General features: G+C 38.2%; 1 protein-coding gene across 1 annotated transcript in view; it reads right to left on the reverse strand.

Moving 5' to 3' along the window:
- PKHD1L1 (PKHD1 like 1) overlaps positions 1–26,891 on the reverse strand; it is a 157,742-nt gene that overhangs the window by 7,659 nt on the left and 123,192 nt on the right. The window contains exons 62-76 of the mRNA XM_044245081.1: positions 26,737–26,858; positions 25,079–25,169; positions 21,731–21,879; positions 21,526–21,648; positions 20,855–20,966; positions 20,658–20,774; positions 17,296–17,461; positions 13,566–13,798; positions 13,213–13,380; positions 10,560–10,717; positions 8,339–8,474; positions 5,144–5,488; positions 1,620–1,771; positions 1,065–1,211; positions 372–525 (exon numbers count right to left, since the gene is read on the reverse strand). Coding sequence (XP_044101016.1) covers positions 372–525; positions 1,065–1,211; positions 1,620–1,771; positions 5,144–5,488; positions 8,339–8,474; positions 10,560–10,717; positions 13,213–13,380; positions 13,566–13,798; positions 17,296–17,461; positions 20,658–20,774; positions 20,855–20,966; positions 21,526–21,648; positions 21,731–21,879; positions 25,079–25,169; positions 26,737–26,858 — 2,373 coding nt within the window. The remainder of the gene's footprint in view (positions 1–371; positions 526–1,064; positions 1,212–1,619; positions 1,772–5,143; positions 5,489–8,338; positions 8,475–10,559; positions 10,718–13,212; positions 13,381–13,565; positions 13,799–17,295; positions 17,462–20,657; positions 20,775–20,854; positions 20,967–21,525; positions 21,649–21,730; positions 21,880–25,078; positions 25,170–26,736; positions 26,859–26,891) is intronic.

Consider the following 26,891-nt stretch of genomic DNA (forward strand, 5'->3'; position numbering starts at 1 on the left):
TTTTTATAAGCTAGATGTTATCTGTGTTCCAATTTTTTTAAAGATTTTTTTTTTTAAAGATTTACTTATTCATTTTAGAGGAATAGAGAGAGAGCATGAATGTGAAGGGAAGAATGGAGAGGGGGAGAGAGTCTCAAGCAGACTCCCTGCTGAGCACAGAGCCCAACACAGGGGTCGAGCTCATGACCATAAGATCATGACCCAAGTCAAAACCAAGAGTCAGAGGCTTAACCAACAGTACCACTCAGGTGCACTCCTACAGTGTTCCAATTTATCTAATTTATTAACCAGAGTATTATAGAACGCTTTGTTCAATTATAATTTTTCCTATTTATGGATATATATGTGAAGATCCAAAATAGTACACTCACCTGTTCTAAGCAGAGTAAGGTCTGTGTAGTTGGCCCAACAGCTGCTAAACGGAATTGTCGTATTTCCACTCAGCCCACTGATTTGGTTATTACTGGAGTCCTTTAGTACGGCCTTCAAAGTCAGTGAAGTAATCCCAACGGATACACAGTTACCCTAAAGAAAAGAATAGTACAGAATTTTAATGTCCTGTTCCCATCTTTGTTTTCTCAAGATGCGTAAAACTTCATTTTTAAACAACGCCTCGTGGCAAATTTAAAATCCGCAGTAGCTTCTTTCCCGGCACGAGGAGTTCACAAGTACGGGTGGGCACTGGAGCCAGTTGATTGAAAAGGAACGTTTTCAAAACAGGGAAAGAGAATAGCCATGGGTGTTAGTCCAGCTTTTAAAGATTTATTTATTTATTTATTTGACAGAGATCACAGCAGGCAGAGAGGCAGGCAGAGAGAGGAGGAAGCAGGCTCCCTGCTGAGCAGAGAGCCCAATGTGGGGCTCGATCCCAGGACCCTGGGATCATGACCTGAGCCGAAGGCAGAGGCTTTAACCCACTGAGCCATCCAGGCGCCCCTAGTCCAGCTTTTAAGAGGCAGTATCATCCTCAGTTGTCAGTGGACCATGATTACTGAAGTTGGCTCACTCTCCAAAATGTGTAGCTTAATTTCCTCACTCAGCGTAAGTTTTCAGTTAGAACTTACATCAGAATCTACTGCCTTCACTGAAGGCTGCTGAGAAAATGGCTGTCCTGGTTGAGCTGCCACGGGCTGAGTGATCACAGACAGCGAGGACACAAAGGCCACATGATGAATGGGAAATGCAAACCTTTCAACGGGTTGGGCAGTCACCTGTAAATAAATGGTCATGAGTGATGACGTGGTTTTCATGTGATAAATTACAGTGAGAAGCACATTCATCTTAGATAGGCTAAGTGTAATATGAAATAATAAGTGTAAAAATATGCTCAATACATGAAGTTAGTTTTATTGCATTATTCCCTCTGATCAAATTCATGAAGCATTCTTATAAATACTTAAAGCAAAGAACATTTTATACAAATAAGTAATTTTTTTAGAAGATAGGCTCCTTTCTCAACTATTTCATCATCTTAGTTATACCTATAAAAAGAAGAGCCAGCATTAATTAGGAAGACATGCCCTCTAAATTATTGTATTGAACTATAAAGAGTTAAAAGAAGACAGAAGCAGCAATGTTTTAAACAGCTAAGATGCATTTTTCTGGTTGCTTTTTCTTACCTTAGTCCAGGCAGAATCACTTGGGCTGGGGATAGGATTGGTAATAGACATGGAAGAGATATTAAATCCAAGGATACTACTAGTTTTTCCTGAAATTACAGCTTTTCCAAGAGACCCAGCGATTTTCTGGAGTTCAGATAACTGCATCCCACCTATGGGGAAATAGTAACATGACATATGGCTTATAAGAATATAAGATTGTGAGAGTTTTTCTTTTCTTTTTTTTTTTCTTGGCTCCACCCACATTCTGGAATTCTGTAGCTTTTTCACCACCCATGAGATCAATATGACAAAATCCTATGAATGAGCTTAGGAAAATAGAGAACTCTAGGCTGCAATTAAAGAAAAACCAAAGGTAGATAAAATAGATACAAGAAAAGTGAAAGAAACCATAGTGGAAAAATACACGGCTCTTAATTTAATCCATTCCCACGCCATCCTTTATTGAGGAGTGAAGCACCATCATGCAAGTCTATCACCATGTACCATTTCCTAAAAAGAGAGTTTTAATTTTGGAGTGTAAGGAAAATTAGCATCATCGAATTTACACGAGGTATAGTAGTAAGTTCTGAAGTTAACACTACATTACGCACAAACTGTTGCTTGCTCTAGATGTTGATGATTTTCAAAGTTCATTTTAACCCAACAGGCAGTTTCTTTTGTCTTTGTCTAGCCTGGCAGGCCCTCTTACACTTACTGGCCCCACCATGCTCTGTACCTAGGAAGTAGCACCTCTATTCATCATACTTATTTGTCAGATCGTGGTACTTTTGCCTGATCCCTTCTTCTGTTTCATCTCTCCTCCACAACATAGAATCAGTTACTAGCTTCTAGAGCTCTCTGTCGCCATTGCCTAAATCCCAGTCAAAGCCATCATTTACTAAAACAGCTTTAAAACTAGTTTTCTTACATTCATTCTGTCCTTCTTCCTCTCCATTCTACACATTGTAGTCTGGGTGATCTTTTAAAAAAACGACTGTCTCCAGGATCTTTTTGGTGTACTGTACTGAACTTGACAACAGTTCCTGCCTAGTTATCCAGCACCTTCTATATCCAGAATCCTGCCTTGAGGACTCTGAGCACTGCGTCTCCTCCATTAAGGCTAAACCATGAAGCTCAGGGTGCTCAGGAAGGAGAAGGCTGTTGATCTCACATAACACTTTGAAAATCATGGTCTCAGGGAATTTCAGTCCTGTCAGTTCAACACGTCCCTTTTGGTTGACTCAGACCCTCTGGATAAATGATTAGTCTTTCAGATTTATTCTTCTCTGCCCCACTCCTTCCTTCTATTCTTCTCCAAATGGCTTCCCAGGTATGAGGGCTCATGTGACCAGTCACAGGTACAAAGGGGCCTCATAGCCACTGACTGCGGCTACCACTTGCCCTCACTGGGTTTTGGCGCAACATGGCATGTTTGACCTGCCTGTGCTGTTAACAGATTTTCTCCGACCACTTGACATGTGAAGGCATCCAGTTCTGCTGACTGCCACCTTAACAAACCAAGTCCTTAACCTGAAGAGCTTTTACTCCTGATCAATCTTTGTTTATCCAGAGATCCCCTCAGTACTTCAGGCACCCCTTTCTACAACAGCTGGGAACTCCTGGATATCCTGACCCACACAAAGGCTGTGGAGAGCCCGCAGTATTCCCCCTGCACACCTTTCTCTCCACTGCCCAATATTTTGCTGTGAAATCCCTCTGTGCCAGGTTGTGGGACTTTCATTGAGACTTGAAACTATAACCCAGAATATGTCTGAAAAATACGCCATAAGCCTGTCCCTCTGACTGCCCCCATCTGCATGTTCTTAGACTGTCTTATACCTGTTGGGATCAATCTAACAAAATAAAACTGCTTAAAGGGGATAAGGGGATGGAAGAGATTGTGTGTGAAGAAATTTAGATCACATATAGATCACATGTAGGTAATAAGTCAGTTTCTTTGTACATCCGAGTGACTATACTTCCTGTTTCCTTCAACAAGTGTAGTCCAGAAAGCCTTTCCACAGGCCTACCTCCATAACGGAAGGTATCTAGCTGGTAGAATTCCAGAACAGTATGTGACAGGTGCACTGGGTCCATCCTTGGAAGCAAACCTCCTGGGGTCATGAGTGATGACCCCTAAAGGCAGAAGCCGAGAACTTCACTCAGTACCCAGTTTGACATGTAAGAGAGCCCTGGGAGATAAGGAAAAAGATGCTGGACAGAGATAAGGCAGACGCAGATTTTCTGAATCTGAAAGTTATGCAGTTTGGAGGCTCTCTTTAAGAAAAAGAATAAGGAGAAGTCCTACATCTGCAACTTTGATAGTAACAATTATTGGGTCACATTATTAAATGGTCCTTTCTCTCGGGTCCGTCCTATGTCTTGTACAAGCATAAGGCCTTGAAGCTTACGCTGCATTAGCTGGATGGTAATCTTCCTCTGACAGGGATCTAAGTCTCATTTTTTTGGAGATGGGTGTGCCTAGTTGAGACTTGTACTGAACTACCAAAGATAATGGCACAGTTGGGAATGCATGCTGGGGATGGATGCCAAAAGGCCAGGAAAGTCCAGTTCACCTCAAGACAAGCTTCAGTACAGTGCAGAGCAGAGAAGACCACCTACCCGGTAACAGAGACTATGAAAACAAGAGGCAACATAGGGGTCTGAAGACTGAAAAGCCCCTTTGGTATTCTGATACCAACTTAAGCAGATGGAAAAGATAAAATCTGAAGGGCTGAACATTTACCCAAACGCCCGAACTGAGTCATTCTAAGGAAATAATTTAAAGCAGCAAAGATACCTCTGATTGGACTAGTGAGCTTGTTATTATCTCTGATACCTAAAAAACGGGGATGTAGAGAGTGAGGGACAGAGGAAAATGTGACAGCTGGTGATCAGTCATAGGAATTAAAGATAGAACACATTCTTGCACATCTGCATTTGTTAGGGTATACTGGTGACTTTATTACAGCTCAGAATCTCCAAATATCTACGCATTCCTTGGGAAAATATCCACAATCATTTTAACTTATGGAGAAAAAGCTTCTTTTGGTTTCCCATGATCTAGCACCTGCCTACCTCTCAACATCACCTCCACCACCTTGGCCTTCCAGGCTCCTGCCACCACAGACCAGTCAGACCTTCTCCAGTTCCTCTAATGCACCACTTCTCCCAACTCTCTCCTTAGACTTGAACATTCTTACCTTCCTCTTTTCGTTGACTGACTCTTTTTATGCTTAATCTCACAGCTGTAAGGTCAATTACTTAGGTCACCTCTCAAATCTTCTAAAGTAGGTCAAATCCTTTTGTTGAATTCACTAATTGCTATAATAACAAAATGGAGGCTAAAGTTCCTTCATAATTCCAAAATATTTTTGGATTACAGGGGTAGAGTAGGGAAAAGAGTCTCTAGGCCCCTACAGGGCTCAGGATGTGGGGTTAATGGGACTTCCTCAGGCCAGGTTTACCAGGCCCTGAAAGGTTTATTTGTGAATGTGGATCTAGTATTACATTCTTCCAACTCAAATGTCTCCTCTTCATACCTGCAGTATCATTGCTTAAGAATGGAGGAGGAGGATCACCAATCTCCAATTCCACCGTGAGTCCCGTGGATCTTTTCTTCCGCAGACTCTCTCCTTGCATTAATTTGCTGACACGGATTTTGTCACTTGGTATCTTTAGGAACAAGGCAAGATTTCTAACCAGATTATGAGAGCTATAGAAGTCATCTTCTGTTACAGCAGGTAATTGGAAAGAAACAAATATGACGGCGGTGGTGTGGATTTCAACAGGTGTAGTTCCTTTAACCAAAAGGTAAAGCATCTGGTAGGTTCTATCAAAGTAGTTTTCACCAAGGACAATGGAATTCAGGTTAGGAAGGAATTGCTCTATGGAGGAAAAAAAGCGAAAACAGCACAGTTAAAAATATCTATGTTACCACAATTACCATGTAGTATTTAATATTTGTTTAAATGTAGGAAATTCTAAAAAAAATTCAACACTATTCTTCCATACGAAAGTATGCATATTAAAAAAACCACTTATAAAACTGAATGTGAAATTAAAGGCAACCACTTAAATAATACCATCAATCATCATTACACATTACCTTTATTTTAAAAACAATTAGCTATAGATACAGTATAATTGAGAAATAAAATCCAATTATGAACCCAGAGCCTATATTATATTGGTAGCACTGTTTACATGTTCAGAATTTTAAAGCCTTTACCAAAGGCATTAGGTAATTTAAAAATGTAAATTTAACTTTAATAGCCATCTAGTTTATGCAGAGCTATACATCAACTCTTAAAGAGCATTTACAATTCAGTGCTTCTATTCTTACCAAGGACAAAAAGAAGTAATACAAATGAAGTATATACTAAAATATTTCAGAGGGATTTTGTACCAATGAAACAGGTTTACATTTCAGCCTGAAAACCGTTGGTTAATGGAAAAAATCATTCTACTAGGGAACTGAGTTTTGTAAAAGTGACCGAGACTTTTTACATAGATATAAAATGAATGAATATATATATGTTTATGGCAGAGTATCAAAAATGTCTAAGAGCTAATAAATCCACTAACACATACCGAGCCCAGACAAAGGCTAAATCATATAACAGTACTGGAATGGGACACATAGCTTCCTACCACATTTCACAGTGAGGCTTACTAAGAAAAATAAAATTTTAGGAAGAAGAAGAAATTTTTTATGCATGTAAGAGACATTCATCGCAGTTGGTAATAAGAAGGCATTTCATTATTACCAAGTATTTCTTTCATATCTACAAGTATAAGTTCTAGAAGCAATTTGGTTTAAACATTCTGTAAATCTGAAGACTGCAGTTTTATATTACGAATCAAAGATGCTGTCAAACCACATTTAGAGTGGTTTGTGCCCACATAAATGGAGCACGCACCATTTATCCTGGGTAACTTCCTCATGCCTTCACAGTAATGGAAGGAAGCAGAGACACACATAATAAAACATTTTGGGTAATCTAAAATAATATGCATAGATTCATAATACAGGGAAGCAATTTTGCAGTCTAAGTGCCAAAGCAAAATGTTCATTTAAAAGCAATGCTGCATCAGAGAAAGTGTTGATAAGAAGGTGGTAGTAGTAGTGTTTTTCAGCCCTTCAACACTTGTGTAACCATTTGCCTATCTTAATTTTTTTTCCAATTCCCTATCTTAAATACTGTTTGTTGAGATAGTTTCTATTTCCCCGATTTGAATGATAGAGTATTTGGTACCAAAAGGAATATTTTTAAAAAGAATTAAAGTGGATGAAAATTAAGCTGTAAATATGGGTAGTTATTTTTATATAAAACATGACAACATGGGACTCTCTTAACCTACAAGGAGGCAGTATGACATAATGGTCAAGTGCATGGCTTCTAGAGCCAGACTATGGGTTCAAGTCCCTGTTCTGCCCTCACCATCTTTAAATTACTGTGGACTGAATTGTGCCACACACACACACACACACACACCCGATTCACATATTAGAGCCCTAAGACCCCATGTTAGAGTATTTGGAGATGGGGCCTTTGATAAGTCATTAGCCTTCGATGAGGGTGGGAACTTCACGAAGGATTAGTGCTCTCATAAAAGGAGATGCCAAGAGCCTGCCATTGCTCTGTCTGCCCTGGGATGACACAGTGAGAAGGTTGCCATCTGCAAGCCAGGAGGAAGAGAGCTTTCACCAGAACCTGACCCTACTAGCACCCTGACCTCACACTTCTAGCCTCCAGAATTGTGACAAAATAAATTTCTGCTTTTAAGCCACCCACTTCCTGGTATTTTGTTATGGTGGCTCTCAGAGCTAAGGCAGAGACTGTAGCAAATAGATTCACCTCCTTTTGTCTCAGTTTACTCATCTGTGCCTTGCTCCTAGGGCTATTATTAGAATATAGTAACAATGAGTTATTATCTACAAGGCACTTAGAACAGTGCCTGGCACATAGTAACATTTCTGGAAGCACTAGCTAGTCAGATGATTAGTAGGAATAGGACTGGCTCCACAGACAGTAATGAACACGGGTTATCCATTCCGACTGTCGTGTCTAGCTGATGTTATGATCTGCAGCTCACATTTATATCGTTGTTAACCTAGATTACGGGGCACTTCTATAAATGATGAAAGCACATGTAGAATGGAAGGTACTGGCCTTATTAGTACCCTGTTTAAGAAAAGGACTTCCATGAACAGATATAAATCCTGGTCTTGCAAATATTGGTAAGTGGGTGAGTTTAGCCTTTCCCATATATGTCATTTAAATCCAGAGTTTTTTATATGACTTCATTATGTTCAGCTGATGTTATACTAGCCTTCTTGGCAATACTTCGGGTAACTGCTAATTAATTTTGGCTCTGACCAGAAGTAAAGTGGAAACAGGGTAAAAATTCTAAGCCAAATCTCTTCTGTGTAAAGAAATAGCTGAACTGCATGTAGAACATAAATGTCCTCAGCAGGGAGAGGAATGTGCACAACACACCAAAGCTTGTATCTGCATGTACGCAGGTACATAAGAGTTCCATCAGGAATAATCTTTCAGGACACTGTCATAAATGAACACACTTTAGAATTTGGTGGACTGTGGCTAACACTATCTTCTCTTGTGTTTATCAATACCTAAGGAACTAATAATAATAATAATGAAACATTGCAAATAATTTCATACATAATTAAGTACAAATGTAATGTGTACTCTATTTTTCTGAGGAAATACCTGTGTATAGATGTCTATTAAGTTCACAGTACTTCTGTTGAGGGTTCCATACTGTATTTTTGGGGCAAACCAATGCATTGTTCACATAGACATCCAAACGCTGAAGTGTGGGGAAAAAAATTCCTACCACCACAGCCTGTTAAAAATAAATGACATTTTTGTTTCTTAAGAGAACAATGAAACAGAATTTTTAGAATTTAGCACTTAAACATGTCCTTCAACTATATAAACCTTCTGTAAAATAGTTAAACTAAGTTGTATGGATCAATGATAAATACAGAGTTAAAATTTGTAAATGCCCTTGCATTCAACCATTCATACAGATGTTACAACTTAACTCTTAACTGATGATTCTCAGTAGAAAAGCATAATGTAAGAAAGAATTATTAAAGGAGTATCTCTAAAAGAAATACTTCCTTTAAAAGATAACAAATTCCAATACAGGCTTTCAACTCCAGATTCAGGGGAAAATGGGGAATTTAGTAGTGCTCTGTAATGCAACTGCACAAAATTAGCTAATATTGAAAAAAATGCTTACCTCTGAGACAAATTTGGTAGTAAGACTGATTAAAAATTAATCAAAATAGCTATATTCTCTGGTTCAATTTTGTTCATTTTCCATGTTTATATTCCTCACATCTCATGTTACAGGTATAATCATAAAGTAAGGGGACTAGCTTTTACAAGGACAGAGATATTAATAAGGAATCTAATAAGCTATACATAGTTTTAGAATCTTCTTTCGAGATTGTCTTCAGAGGCTCAGGACATTAACAGTCATATCACTTCGTAGTTATTTTTAAAATTAAAAGTGATTATCTTCCGTTCAAAAGTTTGAGGGCCTGTCTACACCAGGCCCTATTCTAGGAGCTGTCGTAAGCCCTTGCTCTTGTTGAGCTTATATTCTAGTGCAAGGAAAAAGACAAATAAATAGTGGCAACAATAAGCAAAATATGAAGCATGTTAGAAGATGGTTAAGTGCCATGGAAAAAAGAAAGGTAGAGCAGAGTATAAAGAATTGGGAGAGCCAACTGCGGTGGGGTGAACACGCTGGGCCCGTTGGAGGAATGTGGTTGGGGGAGGGAATGCCCCGGGGAGGAGGAGTTAGGCACCTAGGGCAGAACGTTCCAGACAGACTCAACATCTGGAAGATAGGCCCAGGTGAGGTGGTTTGGAACAGCAGGGAGCTCAGTGTGCCTGGAAGAGTTGAAGTCAGTGAGCTAAGGATGTGGGGACTCTGACTCTGTACAAAGCCCAGTGGGGAAATTACTGCAGCATTTGGGGCAAGGAGCGACCTGGTGTGACTTATAATTTGAAGGTCTCTCTGTGACTGCTGAGGTGAGAACAGATAATAGAGCAGGCAGAAGCAGAGCAGTGGGAGGAATTGGGAGCCAACTGCATTAATCCAGGGAAGAAATAATGTTGGCTCAAAGGGGGAGATAGCCGTGATGGTGGTAAGAAGTGTCAGGTTCTGGATATTTCGAAGGGACACGCAACAGGATTTGCAGATGGACTTGGTGAGGGATACGACCCAGAGGGAGAAATCAAGAACAGGGCCAAGGTTTTATCTCCAGCAACTGAAAGGATGAGATTGCTATCCTCTGCGAAGGAGCCGGTGTGTCTCTCTTTGCTTCTATTCTTTCTGCTTTATCTTCTCCACACCCTTTCTTCACATTCCTAATACTCTGGAACTTTTGAGTCTCATATTCTTGGGGGGAAAAAAAAATCTCAGTTATGAGACTATAGTGTCACCTCATACTCTCTTCCCACTGGCACAGTGTATATAAACTTAACTGTCCCAGTTGAATGCGGTTCATAGCAAGGATCTGATATTGTTGAAGATACTTAAAATAATGTGCTGTGATTGCTGAAGTAAATTCCAAAGGTGTGCTCCTGAAATATATAAATAGCAGCATGGAAAATAAATATATAATTCCAGTCACCAGTCCTGGATATGCATTACTTTTACATAAAAGTTCAACTTTGCTGCCAATCACTAAGTCATAGGCCTCACTGTCATGGTGGGGGACTGATGTGCCGTATGCATCGATGTTCTCAGGCTGATGAAAACTTTCCGAATTAAGCTTATTTTTAGTTGTATCCTGATGACCCTTGTGATGATGTTCAAGTGCAGAGGGGAGGAGATAAATCCTTAGCATTTAGAAATAGATGTCAATAACCAACACCGATACCTCAAGAAGTCTTTTCTATCTTGTGTTACCTTTCTATGGTCAACATTAAGCAACATCAGCCGAAGGTTCTGAGGACTGGTACCAGTGAAGTAAATTTCATAAGATTTGTTCAGAGCCACAATGCTATGAAACAGCGACAGTCTTCTCTGGCATGTGTATCCAGCACACCAGCCATGATCCTGCGGGCCTAAAGCCACATCAATGAAAGTTCACATTCTATATCATGAATATTATTTAGCACGAACCCTGAAGAGTAATTGTATTAAAAATAAATTGCAGGGTCAAGTTCAGCATTTACATCCATTATCCATCCACTTCCTACTACCCTTACTTGTTTACTTGTAGGGTCAAATGTGTTGAGTTTGCACAGGAAGGGTCCTTGAAGGAAACAGTAGGTTTCAATCATCAATTCAACTGCTTCAACAATCATATTTAAGTCCCGGCCACATGGTAAGAAAGAAAATGCTACCTATCAAATGCGAGTTTAGGTGGGGAGCCAATTTTCTCAGACTGTTTAATGTTAAATGTAAAGTTAGAGTTAATTTATTAAAAACAGAGCCTGTACTTGGAAATATGGACATTTGTATGGCTAAACCATGGATTTTTTAATTCTTTCACATACTCATTTCTTCAGCAGTTAATCTGTAAATTCGACAAACTCTTAAGTTTGTTTTTTATGAAGTTTATAATCTTCCTCCATTGTTATTTTAATACATTTTTATTAGAGACTGTGATCATAGGCACCATTGGAGGGTCAACATCATTAACGAACTGATGTAATCAGAGAAATAACACTCCAATAAAACCTCTAAAAAGCCAAACACAGTGGCTGCTTTTCTACCTGAATCCAGAAATTTCCAGAACAGGCATAGCATGACTTGTAGCAAACTTTTCTACTTCACTTCAGTTTTAAAGTGGCTGGGATTATAAAACATTAAGTGAGATATGGAGTGTTAAACTTTCTTGATGTATTTATTCATTAGCTTTGCTCAATCTCCTAGCTTACTTGGAATTCTTATCAATATTTATAACTGAACTTCAATCAAATTTTAAATCAATATAAACTTCTGAAGCTCGTGTAGAATATCAACTTTCTCTTAGCATCCAAAATGTAAATTCTGTATTTAAATAAAGCTTCTCTGTGAGTTTTGAAAACAGAAAGAAATTTCTATGTATAAAATGAAAAATTCAGAGTAGCAAAAGCCATTTTTTAAAAATAAATAAAATTGAGTTTTAAAATTTTAAAGGAAACTTTAGTGATATTCAATAACTTTTACCTTGGGATTTTTTTCCCCCAATCTAATGTGGTTGCATCTTATGTCTCAGTGATTCTTTCAACATCTTCATAATTTTTGCAATACTGTCATCATTTACTTAAGACTTTAATTTAAACTGACAGTCACTTTAAAAAATTTAAATTTATTTTTAAGAGAAATGTCATGTCACTATTGTAAATCGAAAGCTTGTATTCTTTTCAAAAAAGAAAAGTATAAAAATAAATAGACTAAAATCTTTCTCTAGCATAGAAAACAGAGCAATTTGAAAATATCTCCATTATTCACACTGACTGCTCTAAAGTTCTTCCCACAAGCCCTCTGCTTTGTAAGATTTGAGAGGCAGCCCTTAAAATTGGGTTGATTATGGGTCAGAGAAACCAGGCAAATTGCATATTGCAGGCAACAGAAGTGAGGAGAGACTTGAAATCATGTAACTTTGGGACATCCCTCATTTAGTTCATTCTATTCTCTTGAAAACATTTTTTTTTTTTTTTTTGGTATATCACCATTTCTTTGAGTGTTCTTTAATTTCCTTGCTAACACATTTTTTAAAAAACAAATATTTTTGTGGGATACTGGCTATTTTGTTGAATCTCAGGATATTTCAGTCAATGTTTTGACACTGTCAGGGCACAGAAATCTTTTTCATCCAGGTTACATGCCCCTTCAGCCCTGGAAAGACTCTTAAGCCTTCTTAGCGACTAATCTTTAAACCCCCCATACTATTTCTGGGTAATACAATGAGTTCCTTCCCTCTATTTTCTGCAGCTCCTAGAAGTTCATCTTATTGATTCAGAAAGTCCTGGGCTCCTAAGTTGATCTGAATTCTTATGGAGACCACTGTCTTCCCTCTCTACTAGACTCACCCATGACCAGAATGTAAGGAGCCTAGACTCTGGAGCTTGCCAAGATGTTCCTGACGGTCAAAGGAACCAGGAATGAAGACAAACAAGCCCCAAAACACACTGATTCAAGATTAAGTCTTAGAAGGAGTCACGAAAATAAAAACCAAGTAGGCTGAAAATATCTTCTCACGTATTCCAAATAACACATTATCTGTGTTTTAATTTATGTAAGGCAAATTGTCTTTTTGGAGACACTCGGGTCAATTTTTCCTTAAAATATTTATGCCACCTTATTAATACAGGTATGAAGATCAGTCAAGGAATAACTCTCCTCTTCTTCTAATGGTTAATTTTGAATAACTATCCTGGTTTTCTAATAGGGAAGTCCACTGAAGCATCAAACAGCCCTCCTGCATGTAGATCTTTTCTTACAAGCAGAAGGAAAGCAGTCCTGATGTTTGTTAGTTTAATGTGATAAATAATTTGTGAGATGTCTCCACGCATGTAATAAATAGTGACTGCTTTGAGTAACTACTAGTTTGTTTATACTGAACACGTACCATTAATGAGATCAACATAACCATTGCTCACTATAGCCACTGGTGAGAGTCTCCGAGTTTCTGTGTCAGAATCCAGGCTTTCAATAACCATCATTGCATATTCCATCCCAAAGCACTGATAGCTCTGCCATTGTGGAATGTATTTACAGGTTGAATCTCTAATAATTCCTAAAAATAGGTATATACATTTTAGTGAGGAAAAGCAATCTCTCCAAAAACATCCATATACTTCTTCTTTTATGTAAGATTAGTAAGTAGAAAATATGTTATTGGTTGATTACCCCAATTACTAAAAATAAAAGACATGTTTTGTTTCACAAACTTGAGGACTAACGGAAGAATATCCAACAAACCTTTGTACGGTGCTTTCTCAGTGACAGGCATTCTACTGCCGTTTGGGAATGTGAGCATCACCTTAGGAATCCTGTAGTCTCCAATTCCAAATTGACTATTTCCGTTCCATTCATATTCTGCTTGAGGTATCACTGAACCAGAATTTCCCAGAAAGGAACCGTCCATATCTCTAAGAAAAGATTTCCTCTTGGCATCACAAACCATGTCTACACAATCAGCTGGATTCACCTTACTGCGGAGAAAAGGCAATACACATGAATATTTATAGTTCGTATCCTTCCCCTTTTTCCAGAGAGCATTTCAGTTGAGGATTTGGTAAGAGTATCCAAAGTTTTTTGATTCACTGAATCTTATCATTTCAGAAAGGATTCAAAATGGGAACAAGGAGCATATGTAACTAGTATTGGAAGAAGGTTTGATTTTCCATTCTCTGGGTTTGTTATGTTATTATTATTAATTCATTAACATTTCAAAAGGACAAGTTATACCTGGAGGTATAAAATTAGAATTCCATTTTGTTATTCCATATTTTGTCAAATGATAGATTTCAACCTTGCGCATGGCTTACAGTATACTAATATTGCCCCACTGAGCAGGCCAACAGTCTGTTGTGTAGGACATACAAAATCCCTGTGTTGGAAGTCTCTCCCACCTTGTTTACATGGGTCTTTAAAGTTTATAAAAGTATTGTATGATTATTATTAAATAATCTAAATGCTTAAAGTTCAGTCCCTCATCTCAATTTCTTAGGCCATCACCAATTGCAGATTAGTACCTAATATTATATAGACTTGTTTATGTATATACAAAGAGATATACTTCGATTATGATTGCTATACTATATATATTTTTTAAAGACTTTATTTATTTGGCAGACAGAGAAAGAGATCACCAGTAGGCAAAGCAGCAGACGGGGGGTGGGGGGTGGGGTGGCGGGGGGGGGGGAAGCAGGATCCCTGTTGAGCAGAGAGCCAATGTGGGGCTCTATCCCAGGACCCTGAGATCATGACCCAGGCCGAAGGCTTAACCCACTGAGCCACCCAGACATCCCACTATGCTACGTATTTTAGTAACCATTCTGTAAATACCCAAACCGTAAGAGATGAAATACTACATACTTATCATGCACCATAGATGGCATTCTGCCTTCATCTTGAGCTACCTGGAGTAGCTGATTGTTAACTGGTAATAATAATAAAACAGATGCTTAACTTGCAATATACTGCACATTACGTACTATACATGGTATACAGTATAGTTATACTATGTCATGATATATACTATGGGGAAATAATACTTATTCCGAAGTTATAACAACAAAGTAATAGTGGAATGCTCAGAACTATTAGAAACTGTTTAGCATCTCTTTCCCTTTTTGCTGTAAGAGAGCTATGAAGAGGTAAGTTGCCCCTTACTGTACAATAATAGCTTTGGAGACAACTTGAATAAGTATTTCTGTAGCTCATGGGTTCTCTGTGTTCAAGCATGTGAAGATGCTATTGTGAGCCAGTCTGCAGGTAGAGTACCCAGTGGCACTTTTATATTATGACTTAGGGCTCTGTTTTTACTTCATGTCACAAAGAAACAGAGCCTGAAATGCAGATTAAAAAAAATATTTTATTTATTTATTTGACACAGAGAGAGATCACAAGCACGCAGAGAGGCAGGCAGAGAGAGAGGGGGAAGCAGGCTCCCTTCTGAGCAGAGAGCCCCATGCAGGGCTCGACCCAGGACCCTGGGATCATGACCTGAGCCGAAGGCAGAGGCTTTAACCCACTGAGCCACCCAGCTACCCCACAGATTTTTGTTCAAGTGATTTACTGAAGGAATTTTCGCAAAAAAGAAGGAGAGAAGCCACATAAGACGAAGGAAGGAAAACAAGATTACTGTAGTCTATGGACTAGCTTCATTCTGATCTCAGGGGCACCTCTGGGTCATCAATTGCACCTAGGGTTGCTCCCATCTTGAGACAAGGTGGTTGGCCTTTTGTACTTCTGCATAAAATAGTCATTTTCCATGGGCTCAAGGAGATGCTGTTAGGGAGGGGTTTAGCTGCCCAAAGCTATTCCTGTTCGGCTAAGTGCAATTTTCTGGAAAAGAGAGTAACTGTAGGTTATTACTGGCCAATATTTAGAGCTTTGGGGGCCTGGGTGAACTCCCTCCCAATATTTAGAGCTTTGGGTAAAAAGGGATCTAGGAAAAGGCCAGCAGCATCTTGATAAAAGCACAGAGCTCAAAGACATTCTATTTTGAAATGTGGTATTTTCTGAGGTGCCTGGGTGGCTCAGTGGGTTAAGCATCCAGTTCTGGATTTTGGCTCAGGTCATGATTGCAGGGCTTAAGATCGAGCCCCACATCCGGCTCTGCACTGGGCATGGAGCCTGCCTAAGATTCTCTCTCACCCTCCCCCCTCCTGAGACTTGCATGATCTCTCTCTTTTCAAAAACAAAACAAAACCAAAATAGTATTTTCTTCATGACCTAGGTATTAAAATTATATATTACATCTGAAAGATCCAATGATAACTAAACAGAAGCTAATAATATTCTAGTGAGGAGAGGCTCTATTGAGCCAAAAAATACTGCAGTTCCATAATTACTAAACGAGGAGATGTGCAGTTGTCACCGAAACAAAATCAGATGAAGTCAAACTGTTTATGAAACACTGCATTTGTCTAAAGAGATGTCTATCTAATTCGACAGCATTATTCCTTGTCTTCTTCCCATACTGAAAATGGTTCAAAGATGTCTCATAAAAAATGTCTTTCCTCCAGTCTTGGCTTACATCTGAATTTCTGGTCTATATGTTATCTTTTGGTCATACAATATATCCAATAAGGACAATGTTTCAATTAGTCTTTGCCGCGTAACAAAATACCTCCAAAATTTAGTCTTTAAACCATCATTTATTAGCTCCTGTTTCTATGGATTGGCAGTTTGGGCTTTGTTCATTTGGATAGTTCTTTTTTTTTTTTCATTTGGATAGTTCTTCTGCTGGTCTCACCTGGGATTACTCCTTAGGCTACCATCAGTTTATGGGATGGATAGTCTAGGATAGTCTCACTTCTGTGTCCGGTGGTTGGTGCTTGCCAGTGTTTGGGCTGGCCATTAGCTAGAGTACGGGGTGGGGGTGATTGGGTCATATACTTTCTAAAAGTATAGCAGTTACTGGCTATCTTCTTTTAAGATTTAAGTTCTAAGTGGCTCAGTTTCTAGAAATATTCTGACTCCAACTGACTTTTGTGATTGAAAAGTCACTGTTTGAAGTTTCTGCATCTTCTCAGTCACTGTGATTATAATGGCTGACATTAAATTTCAAAGTGCATGCTGGGGTGAGTGTGGTAAGATATTTGGAAAGCAATAGGAAACAAAAGAGGTAAGAAAAAGGGAAGAAAAGATAGAGGAATGTCTCTCATTTCTAATAACCAGTAATGGAGAGATACTAATGTACAACACACTTCTAACCTGGTCTCCATCTTTTATGATAGTATTACTTAGGAAGCGTGGAAAAAACAGAATGAGAAAAGTATATATATTAGAGCCTAGCTTCTTCAATTTAACTGAAAACACAGATGCATTAAATAGTCTTAATTTTCATAGTGCTGATTAAAATTTTACAGAAATTAATAGTTACTTTAATATAGCAACTTTCTCAGATCTATGGCAGGGGAAAAAGAAACACAGAAAGCTATAAATATGAGAGAAAAAAACAGACTTTCATATGTTGTACCTTATATCAGGCCTATGTATGAATACTTTTGATTGTTCAGTAGTATCAACCAGCTGTATGTTCTTCACATGGATTGGATGCTGTAAATCTTCATTCAAAGGGTTAGTAATGAATACCACATTAGTTTCACCTGAACAAACATTCTTAAATCCAACAAATGTTGAACCTAAAACATAAATAACAGAATGGAGAAAGTTATAAAATCAGTTTCATTTCATGCATATTCCAGCAAATACATCATATAACACCACCTTGAACATAGAGCTCTTAGCTTATGTGGTGGACTGTCCACCACTATTCATGTTAGATTGTTGCCTCCCTACATTAATACCATTGAATAGTCTTCTCATATTTTCTCTGAGCTTAGTTATGTGATTTGGATTGACCAATGGAACAAGAGTAATTGTGATATAAACAGATCTGAAAAGTGCTTGCCTATTAGGGCTCACTCTCTCTTGGTGCTCTTGGGGAATTCTGTGACTTCCAGCATGTGAATGAGCTCAGAAGACATAAGTCCCTGTCACCACCCTTACTCTAGTTAATGGCCAGCCCAAACACTGGCAAGCACTAACCACCGGACACAGAAGTGAGACTATCCTGGATTATCTATCCCATAAACTGATGGCAGCCTAAGGAATAACCCCAGGTGAGACCAGCAGAAGAACTGTGCAAATGAACAAAGCCCAAACTGTCAATCCGCAGAATCAGAAGCTAATAAATGATGCTTTAAAGACTCTAAATTTTGGAGGTATTTTGTTATGCAGCAAAGACTAATTGAAACATTGGTTCTTTTGGCCTTATTGCATATATTGTGTGACCAAAAGATAAAATTTATTGAATTCAAACTTAATCTCCATTGTAATTAAAATCCAATAACTCAAAAATAGAAAAAAAAGCAAAAGGTGACCCCAAAATTCTTATTATCAGTTATGTAATATCACCACCCTTCCTGGTGATATATTTTCCTAAGATGATATTTTATGTACATCAATATGAGCCTTAGATGAATATTAATAAAATACCACAGTAGGAGACACTGTAACCTGTACAGTTCTGCTTTACTGGCCCAGTGCACTGGCCCTCAGCACCCCCCACGTAAGTATTGGCTGCCCACTACTCGCACCTGCCCCTTTTTCCAGAGAATTGTCCTTGACCAGATGACAATTTCCTCTCCTAAGAGATTCTGTACTCAATACCACCAGCAAAGGGCTACTGTGCCTAACCAACAGCTGAACAGCAGGTCCCCATGCCTCAAGAGGGGACAACTAAACTACACAGCTCCCTGAAGTATCAAGAAGGAGCTTGACTCTAGCTGAGATGCTATCCTTGCTTAGCTCTGCTCTATCCTACTTCCCTCACTCCCTTTCTTGTGAAAACACACTCTTAATAAACCACTTGCACAAGAATCCCATCTCTGGCTTTACTTTTAGACCATCTAAGTGGTAGTGTCTAAGTGATTAGACAGTGAGTACCAGAAGTGGTCCTATGAAACAGGCTGTAATGATGCAATAATGGATTTAGCTCACTTGCTGTCTGAGGACGCCCTTATTGGGGGTATGTGGAATACTGATAGCCCCTTGAAGCCCCTAGAAAGTTGTAACAATGAAATTGTAAAGATTTCACTCATGGTATCAGGAAACAAACTGAGGGTTGCAGGAGGAAGGTTAGGGTGATTGGGTTATGGACACTGGGGAGGGTATGTGCTACGGTAAGTGTTGTGAATTGCATGAGACTGAAGATTCACAGACCTGCACCCCTGAAGCAAATAATACATTATGTGTTAATAAAAAAAAAGAAAAATATTTTGCTCATGGTGAACTGGGATAATATCTAGGTGGAAGGAAGTGCTCTGGGTGGTACAGTAACTTTGGCATTTAAGGGGTTAAGGGGAAACAGTGGTTACAAGAAAACTAAAAGTAGGTGACTATTGACCATCACTGATGCTCTGAAGAAAGAATCAATCACAAATTCAAGGCAAACCTCAGGATCTGAAAACAAAACCAATGTAGTATTCATAGAAGGTTGAATTCTCAGCCCTGGCAAGTCTCCTACATCAAAGACAGGGCTCTGATAGAAAAGGAATGGAACCCGAATTAGGATGGGAATATAGGGAACATGAATTTGAGCCTTGAAACCAAGGTTTCCCCTTGAATGTTCCAGATCTGTGTAAATGGTCTGCTTCTCCCTTATTAGAAGAGAGTTTTCCTGCCCCCATCTTTAAATCATGACAAGACCTCAAAAAAAAAAGGCAAATCTTGCCTTTCTCGGGACCTGTCCCCATCTCCCCTTCTGGAAGACAGAGCAGTCAGTCTGGTCAAGTCTCAACATGGTATGACTGGGGAAGTGTTAAGCCTGCTATGGAACTGCAGTAACTAACATGTACTGACAGGAATCAGGAGTATATATATCTGAGAGCAAATTGTGATGGTGTTAGATCAAGGGGGAAAGAATACAAAGCTGGATAAGGGAGAGAATCACTACAGATGGGGGTATTCTCCTGAGCGGTTGTCATGGCTTTTCTAAGTTTGGAAAATATCATGTTCCACTTCAAATGAAGTAGAATGGTAAGAACTTCCATGGCACACTGTAGGAGAAGGGGTCAAAGTCTCTAAAAAATGAAATATTGGAATAAGCCTATTATATAATGCCAGTGCATTTCAGCCTCACCTGGGGATGGCCTTGGAAGAGAGTGACATAGACAGATTCTACTATGGGATAGAAATTTAGGTAGTACCCAGGGTGACCCACTTTGTGTGAAGAGAGAAGTGGTATGAGGTAAGGATAAACATAAAAAATGACTTGGCTAATTAGTCAGGGGCCTGGAAGGAACAAAACTGGACGCCTGGGTAAAATGAAGACTGAGGGAAAAGCATGTGCTTGGGGTTCTGGGAGTAAGCACAGAGGGCATGTTAGTGATTACCAAAGAGTATCAACTATGGAAGAAGCACTAAAGAAATAAGTGAACAGGTGGACAGAGCCAAGAGATGTTACTAGCTCTTGGGTTATATGAATTTAAATTTCTTCAGTTGTAAAAAGAGATAATAATATATAACCCTACCTATTTAAAAGGGCTTTTACAATTTATAGAAACGAACATTAAATCATTATACCAGTGTTTCCTCTGCTGTTTTAGAAGGAAAATTAAATGTCACTTCTTCAACATATACAAATTTTGTCAGGGAACCATTCTTGAAATTGACTGATGTCTGATTTCTTGACTTTCCACATGGAGAAGATTCATATACAGATTCATTTAAATCATGATCTTTTTTTTACTAATAGTGAAACATTATTAGATATATTCTATATATTCTTTATAGAACTTAACTGAGTAGATTTGTCAAGACTATGTTTAAACTTGCCTGAGATATCCAGAAGGCCACTAATGGCATTGTAACTCATGAGCCCTGCATGGGGTTTCCGGGGTGCCATGTTATGTGCTGAGGCAAAGGTAGGCCAGCAAATCCCACTTCGCCCACCTTTTATAAAAGAAAGAAAGTTAATAAAATTTAAATATGCACTCCCATGAACACCAAAATTAAACTTCTAAAATTTTCACCTGATGGAGGTCTAGCGCTCCGGTGGGCGGCAGAAAGTTCAATATTGGGATCATCATTAGTTAGGACATCAGAGCAATTAAATCCAGGGCTACTTCCAACAATTAATGAGCTCTATGTAAAAAAAAAAAAATTAAACAGTACAGTTTAAATGATAGCTTTTCCTCAAGGAAAATACGATAATGGATAATACTGAATTCCACTGTAGCAAAACACAACCTTGAAGTCTGAGGAAGGGGTTATTCATAAAGCCAAGATGAAAAGGATGTGATTTTATGCCCTAAGTGGAATGGCTGACAAACTGGGAAGGAGGAATTAGGCTGGTAAATTATTATGTATAATGACATGTTATGTTTCTGTGACAGAAATATGCCCAGGGAACAAGCAGGAACAAAAAAAGGAGAGAGTGTCAATATTATCTAAGCTAGTTCAGGAAAAGATTCGTAGAGGAAATGAAAATTTCACTACCTGTGGCAAGACTAGGGGTGGTACACAAAAAGAGGTAATGGGACCAGGGAGGAGAGGGAGGGATAGAGCACTTCCTGACAGAATATAATGAGAACAAAGGCAAGGAGGTTTGGACTCACCTGGCTTCGGAGTCAAGGAGATCAATCTTACCAGAACTTCACTGAATTCACCCTTTCTCCTTACTGTGGCTGTATTCATTTCTTACCTTAATCTGCACTGTTTTACTGGAAATTTTGTGAGATACAGAGGCTGGCATGTAAATCATTGAAGAAATGGCCATCCCGTTGTCAACCAGAGTCACATTATAGATATGCACACTCTCTGTGGTCTGTAAAAGAACTTGTAGGTTACACAGTACAAAGTACAATTGTAAAACAAAATAAACAATCACCACCTTGGATCACATTTACCTGAAAATAAATTCCATAATCCCAGCATGCCCAAATGGTAAATCCCTGTATAAGAGAACACCCAGGAAGACCATCTTGGTTCATATAAATACCATATAAACCTCCATGGGCTTCATTGTCAAACCATTTTTCCATGGGATTAGACTGACCTTGTAAGGAAACAGGAAAACAGGGAATTAACATTACAAGTCATGTCCTAGAGCTTTATAAGAAGTATCAGTTAAAGTTAATTTTTTAAATTAAATATATGAATCTTGTGCAAATTTTCACATGATAATTAAATATTGTTATGGCTTGGCCATTTATGGCTTACTCTACTCAGGATTTAATCTTATCTAATTTGGCCATTGACCATTAGAATGACTGTATACTCAATTGCAAATTTTGCTTTAGTTGTTAGCACATTTAACTTACTATATCTGATTAAACACGAATTTCATAAGAAAGTGCGTGAAATTTGGATTCAAAGAAGACTAACCCTGAAACACAATGGTACCACCTGTACCACCTGCTGTTTATAAAATGCTTTCCGCCCACAGCCCACCCCCCCTCCCCCACCCCCGCATCTTTTTGTTGCTGGTGCCTCCTGGTCATCCCATTTTCAAGTCAGGTGTCCCCTCCTCACAAGGCCTTCAAAGTAGCACCTTGGTTCCTTCGCATGGACATTAAAATGATTTTCATTTGAAATTGTATTATTCCTTATTATGAATTATCCATCTCCTCTCTCCTATTAGAATGTAAGCAGCATGAAAGAAGACACGGTGTCCACCTCCCTCACCACCATATTCCCAGGGCCTAGCAGGTAATACAGAGATGGGTGTTCAGTTAACCATCTGTTGAACTGACGTATGTATGACCTTGGAACATTGTTGAACATTTTAGACCTGTTTCCTCAAATATAAAAAACTTTTAATGCCTAATTTATAGTAGTCTCAAAATGAAATGAAGTAACCCCACATAAAATGCTTCAATAAATGGAAGCTATACTCATTACTAACATGTAGGAAACCCGAAGTAGATTTTTAATGAAACTTTACTTACGTCCAAATCAGATCAGCAATCTTAATAATTCCCTCCTAACCATGCACACACTGGAGGGCTCCCAGTGAAGAGCAGATCACGCCCTGCAGTTTACTTGGTATCAGCTCTCTTGACCAAGTCTCCTGGTATCTGATTTCCTCCTCTCCTCTATTGAGTTTCCTTTCTTCCTAATACTTTGGGATTGAAATTTCACTTGTCAACTGCCTAGATTCTGTTTTGTTTTCTCCATAAGAAGCTGTTCACATGTCTCTCCCTCGGTTCCACATACTGTTGCCCCTGGAGCCCCGTGTGAGTCATGGTTCCCTTCCTGGCCTCCCAGACTCCACTTGCCTGGGAGGTTCACTGGATGGGTTGGTGTCCCATTCCAGGAACTTAAACCCACAATTTCTCAGTGTTGTCTCTTATTTCAATTTCTCTAAATCCTAAACTTCCTTGTAAACACTCTCAATTACTTAGAAATATCAATATAGTCAGTGCAATATACATATTAGTAAATATTCATATTCACAGGTCATATTTTGACTTAAAAAATCCAGGACAACACTTCGAAGAAGTTGCAGAAAAATTACATATTTTAAAATCGTAGTCAAAGAAAACTTTTAAGCTGTTGGGACTAAAATATTCAATAAAAGCATATATCAAGGAATCAGTTAAATTTGTTGGCAGTTGTTTTATTCCTTCCAAAATACATTCCAAAATGTATTTTACACAAGAATAAAATTAGCTTAAGCTCAATAATTTTTGAATTTACAGAAAAATGCTGATTTACAGAATTTACAGATAAAATGCTGATTCAAAGAATCCTAAAAATAATTATACTGAGATTAAAAAAAAACCCCAGCTGTACAGGAGATATAAAGCTTTCAGAGAAAATCCCATTTCCTCTGAGTTTCTCAAGAGGTAAACCCTGCAGCTCTATTATTTTATTTTGATCTAATAATGCATTTACCTAGTTGGAAACCCAAATGGTTATAAAAAGTTATACAATAATAAGTCACCGGTCACCATGTTGCTGGTTTTTTAGTTTTTACATTTTGTGTCGCTTTATATAAACACAAATAACCCTATATATTCCTATTTTCTTTCTTTTCTTCCACAAAACATACCATAAATGAAATAGTATTTTATCTATAAACACATATACTTATACATATTATACATATACATTTATATATATCGTATAGTATGATATATATATGTACATATATATATCATATAGCATGATATACACCATATCAGTATATTAATATGTATCTTATTCCCTCTTTTTGAGTGGGGCCTGGTGTTCTACTGTCTGGCTTTAAGTAACTAGTCCACTGTACTGGACACAAGGCAGCTTGCAGTTTCCTGCTAGCACAAACAATATTGTGATGAATCACCTAGTTCACAAAACATTTTGTAAGTGTTACAGAGGCCAATGTTAGTTAGATTGCCAGAAATGGAAATGCTGAGCCAAAAGCAGATGCTCCTATAATTTTGGCAGCTATTGTCCTATTCCCCTCTGTAGGGGTTATATTGTTTTGTCATTCAACTAGCAGAGGGTAAATGTTCTAGTTTCCCTAGCCTTGCCAAAAGAGGAGTTGTTAACTCTCAGTTAATTCTTGAGTTTGACTCCTCTGGTAGAGAGAAATGTATCTGAGAACTAGCTGTACATGGCCTTTGACTTTTTCATGCTTGTAGGTTTAAATGTACAACTAGTTTATTTATAATTTATAAATAAATTTATAAATTATAAATTTATTCTTATCAAGAGGAAATATGCAATAGTCCCATATCCCGTTAGACATGTATCTCTAAAGTGTTGCTTTTATGAAAGTGACAGTGGGATGAGGTACTCACTATTCCAACACCGGCCACATCAAGAATTCAAGTGGCTGCTAGAATTTTTGGATCATAAATATGCAAAATTATCTTTAAAAGCCTATTCAGGAGTGCCTGAGTGGCTCAGTGGGTTAAGCGTCTGCCTTTAGCTCAGGTCATGATCCCAGGTCCTGGCTCAGTGAGGAATCTGCTTCTCCTTCTGCCCCTCCCCCTGCCACCCTTCCTCCCCTACTCATGCTCTCGCACTCTCTCTCAAATAAATAAATAAATTCTTTACAATTTTTAATAAACAAAATCTTTCTTAAAAAGTCTATTCATTTTTTCCTAGACTCCATGGTATCTTCAAATCATTTAGCTTGTTAAGTTCTTTCAGTACCCTGGAGGAGGGGCTATTACATACTGAACTAACAAACAATCATTATTTCTTTCTAACAAATTTGGACAAGGTATTTCCTTGTTTTAGTGACTCTTTGCCGAAATACTTACTTGAGCAAGGTTCACCATCAATGCGGAATCCCACCCTTCCAAATCCAGCCACGACGTTATTTTGCAAGACTGTATTGGTCCCTCTGTTTATCTAGTACAGGGATAAGGAAAATGTTATGGGTCAGGCTCTTACACGACTGTACAATGACCGCAAGTATGCAACATATATAGGAAAATTAATTATGACTACCCTTTGGGAGGAAAAATTAATTTCATTATTCAACCCATTCAAATTCACATTACAAATGTAGTATCGAAATTACCTTGGGTTTTTGGTGTAAAATCATCACGAGACACAACACCTTAGATTTCATTAGAAAACTGCATTAAAGAGATTTTCTATTTCAGTCTCAAAAGCCACTGAGTATCATTCAAAATTATAAGCCATAGAACAAATTCCAGTATTATAACAAGGTTAGTAGGATTTTATCACTCTTTGGCTATATTATGTTACCAATTTGATTTATTAAGAGAAAACTAAGGAAATTATAGTGGACCATAAGATTCAATAGAAGCACTTACTAGTTTAAGTAAAATCTGCTATATTTAAAACTGGTTGAACATGAATGTTAGGTAGTTACTAAACAATTTTACTTGTGACCCCAGGCAAGTTGGCAAAAATGAAAAGTATAGAGCACAGAAGATTTAATTCTTGCCTCTGGTGTCAGCAAAACAGTCCAAATCTTAACTATTTAAAGTATTAAGCACCTTTATTTTTATATATTATGATGAGAGAACAGAGTAAAATGAAATTCATAAAAGTAGAATAAGTTCCTTTTCTTTCAAAAGGTACAGAAAATTCAAAGATCTGGAATTGATGTTGGATTACGTTCTCACATAATCCATGAAAGGAGAACACGCTCGTAAATGTATACCAAGTTCCAGGCTTTCAGGTTTTCCTTTAAGGTGATTATTAGTAGTTGCACAAAAACAAACCTCATTCCTTATCCCATCTCCCAAAAGATCTATTTTTAAAAATTCCTTTTGGCTCCTGTGGCATAGGTTAGTAGACTAAAAAGAAGGTGGAACCATGTCTTCCAAACCCTTTTCCTGTACTTTCTGTTTGCTTGCCTGCGATCTCATCCTACACCAGAGGGCCTACAGTGATTGAAGAAACTTCATGGGAAACAAGAAGGGTCCAGTTAGTAATACCAGATAAAAGTAAATAACCTCACATAATCATAAGCATTTTAGATGAGAAAGGGATTTTGGAGATTCTATAGTCTATCATTCTAGTTTTCCATATGACGAAGGAAACCAAAGTCAGAGTTAAGTAGTAGTATGTGTAAGGCATCCAGTCAATTAGCAGCAGAGAGACCCTGCACCAGAACTTGGAAGTAAGTGACAATTAAGGTTGGAAAAGCAAGGAAATAAGAGAACTATTTAAACCCCTGGACATCAACACAAAGAAAAATTCGATGGCTGTGAGAGCTCGTAACATCTCTCAAGGAAGTTTACTCACTCCCTTCATTAGCTCATTTTATTAATTCACCAATCTTTATCTAAAGAGGAAGCAGTTTTCAATAACATTTTGAGACTTACAGTTTCTACAGAATTTATAATCTGTGGTATGTAATCTGTAGAGAAATTACAAATTATACTTTAGGATACTCTTGTAAAATTATGTCATTATTTTATATAGTTATAAGTCACCCTACCTCAATTGCTGCATGCCAGAGCGTTGAACTTAAATCTCTTCTGTTTTGATAGGTTCCTGGCCAAACTGAGAGTGTAACCAAGTTCCCACGAACTCTGCTGGCATCCCCCCATATTCTGATGCCTGCAAGAAAGTGAATAAAACCCCCCAAAATAC

This window comes from Neovison vison, chromosome 4 (genome assembly GCF_020171115.1).
Source record: "Neovison vison isolate M4711 chromosome 4, ASM_NN_V1, whole genome shotgun sequence".
Classification (NCBI taxonomy): domain Eukaryota; kingdom Metazoa; phylum Chordata; class Mammalia; order Carnivora; family Mustelidae; genus Neogale; species Neogale vison.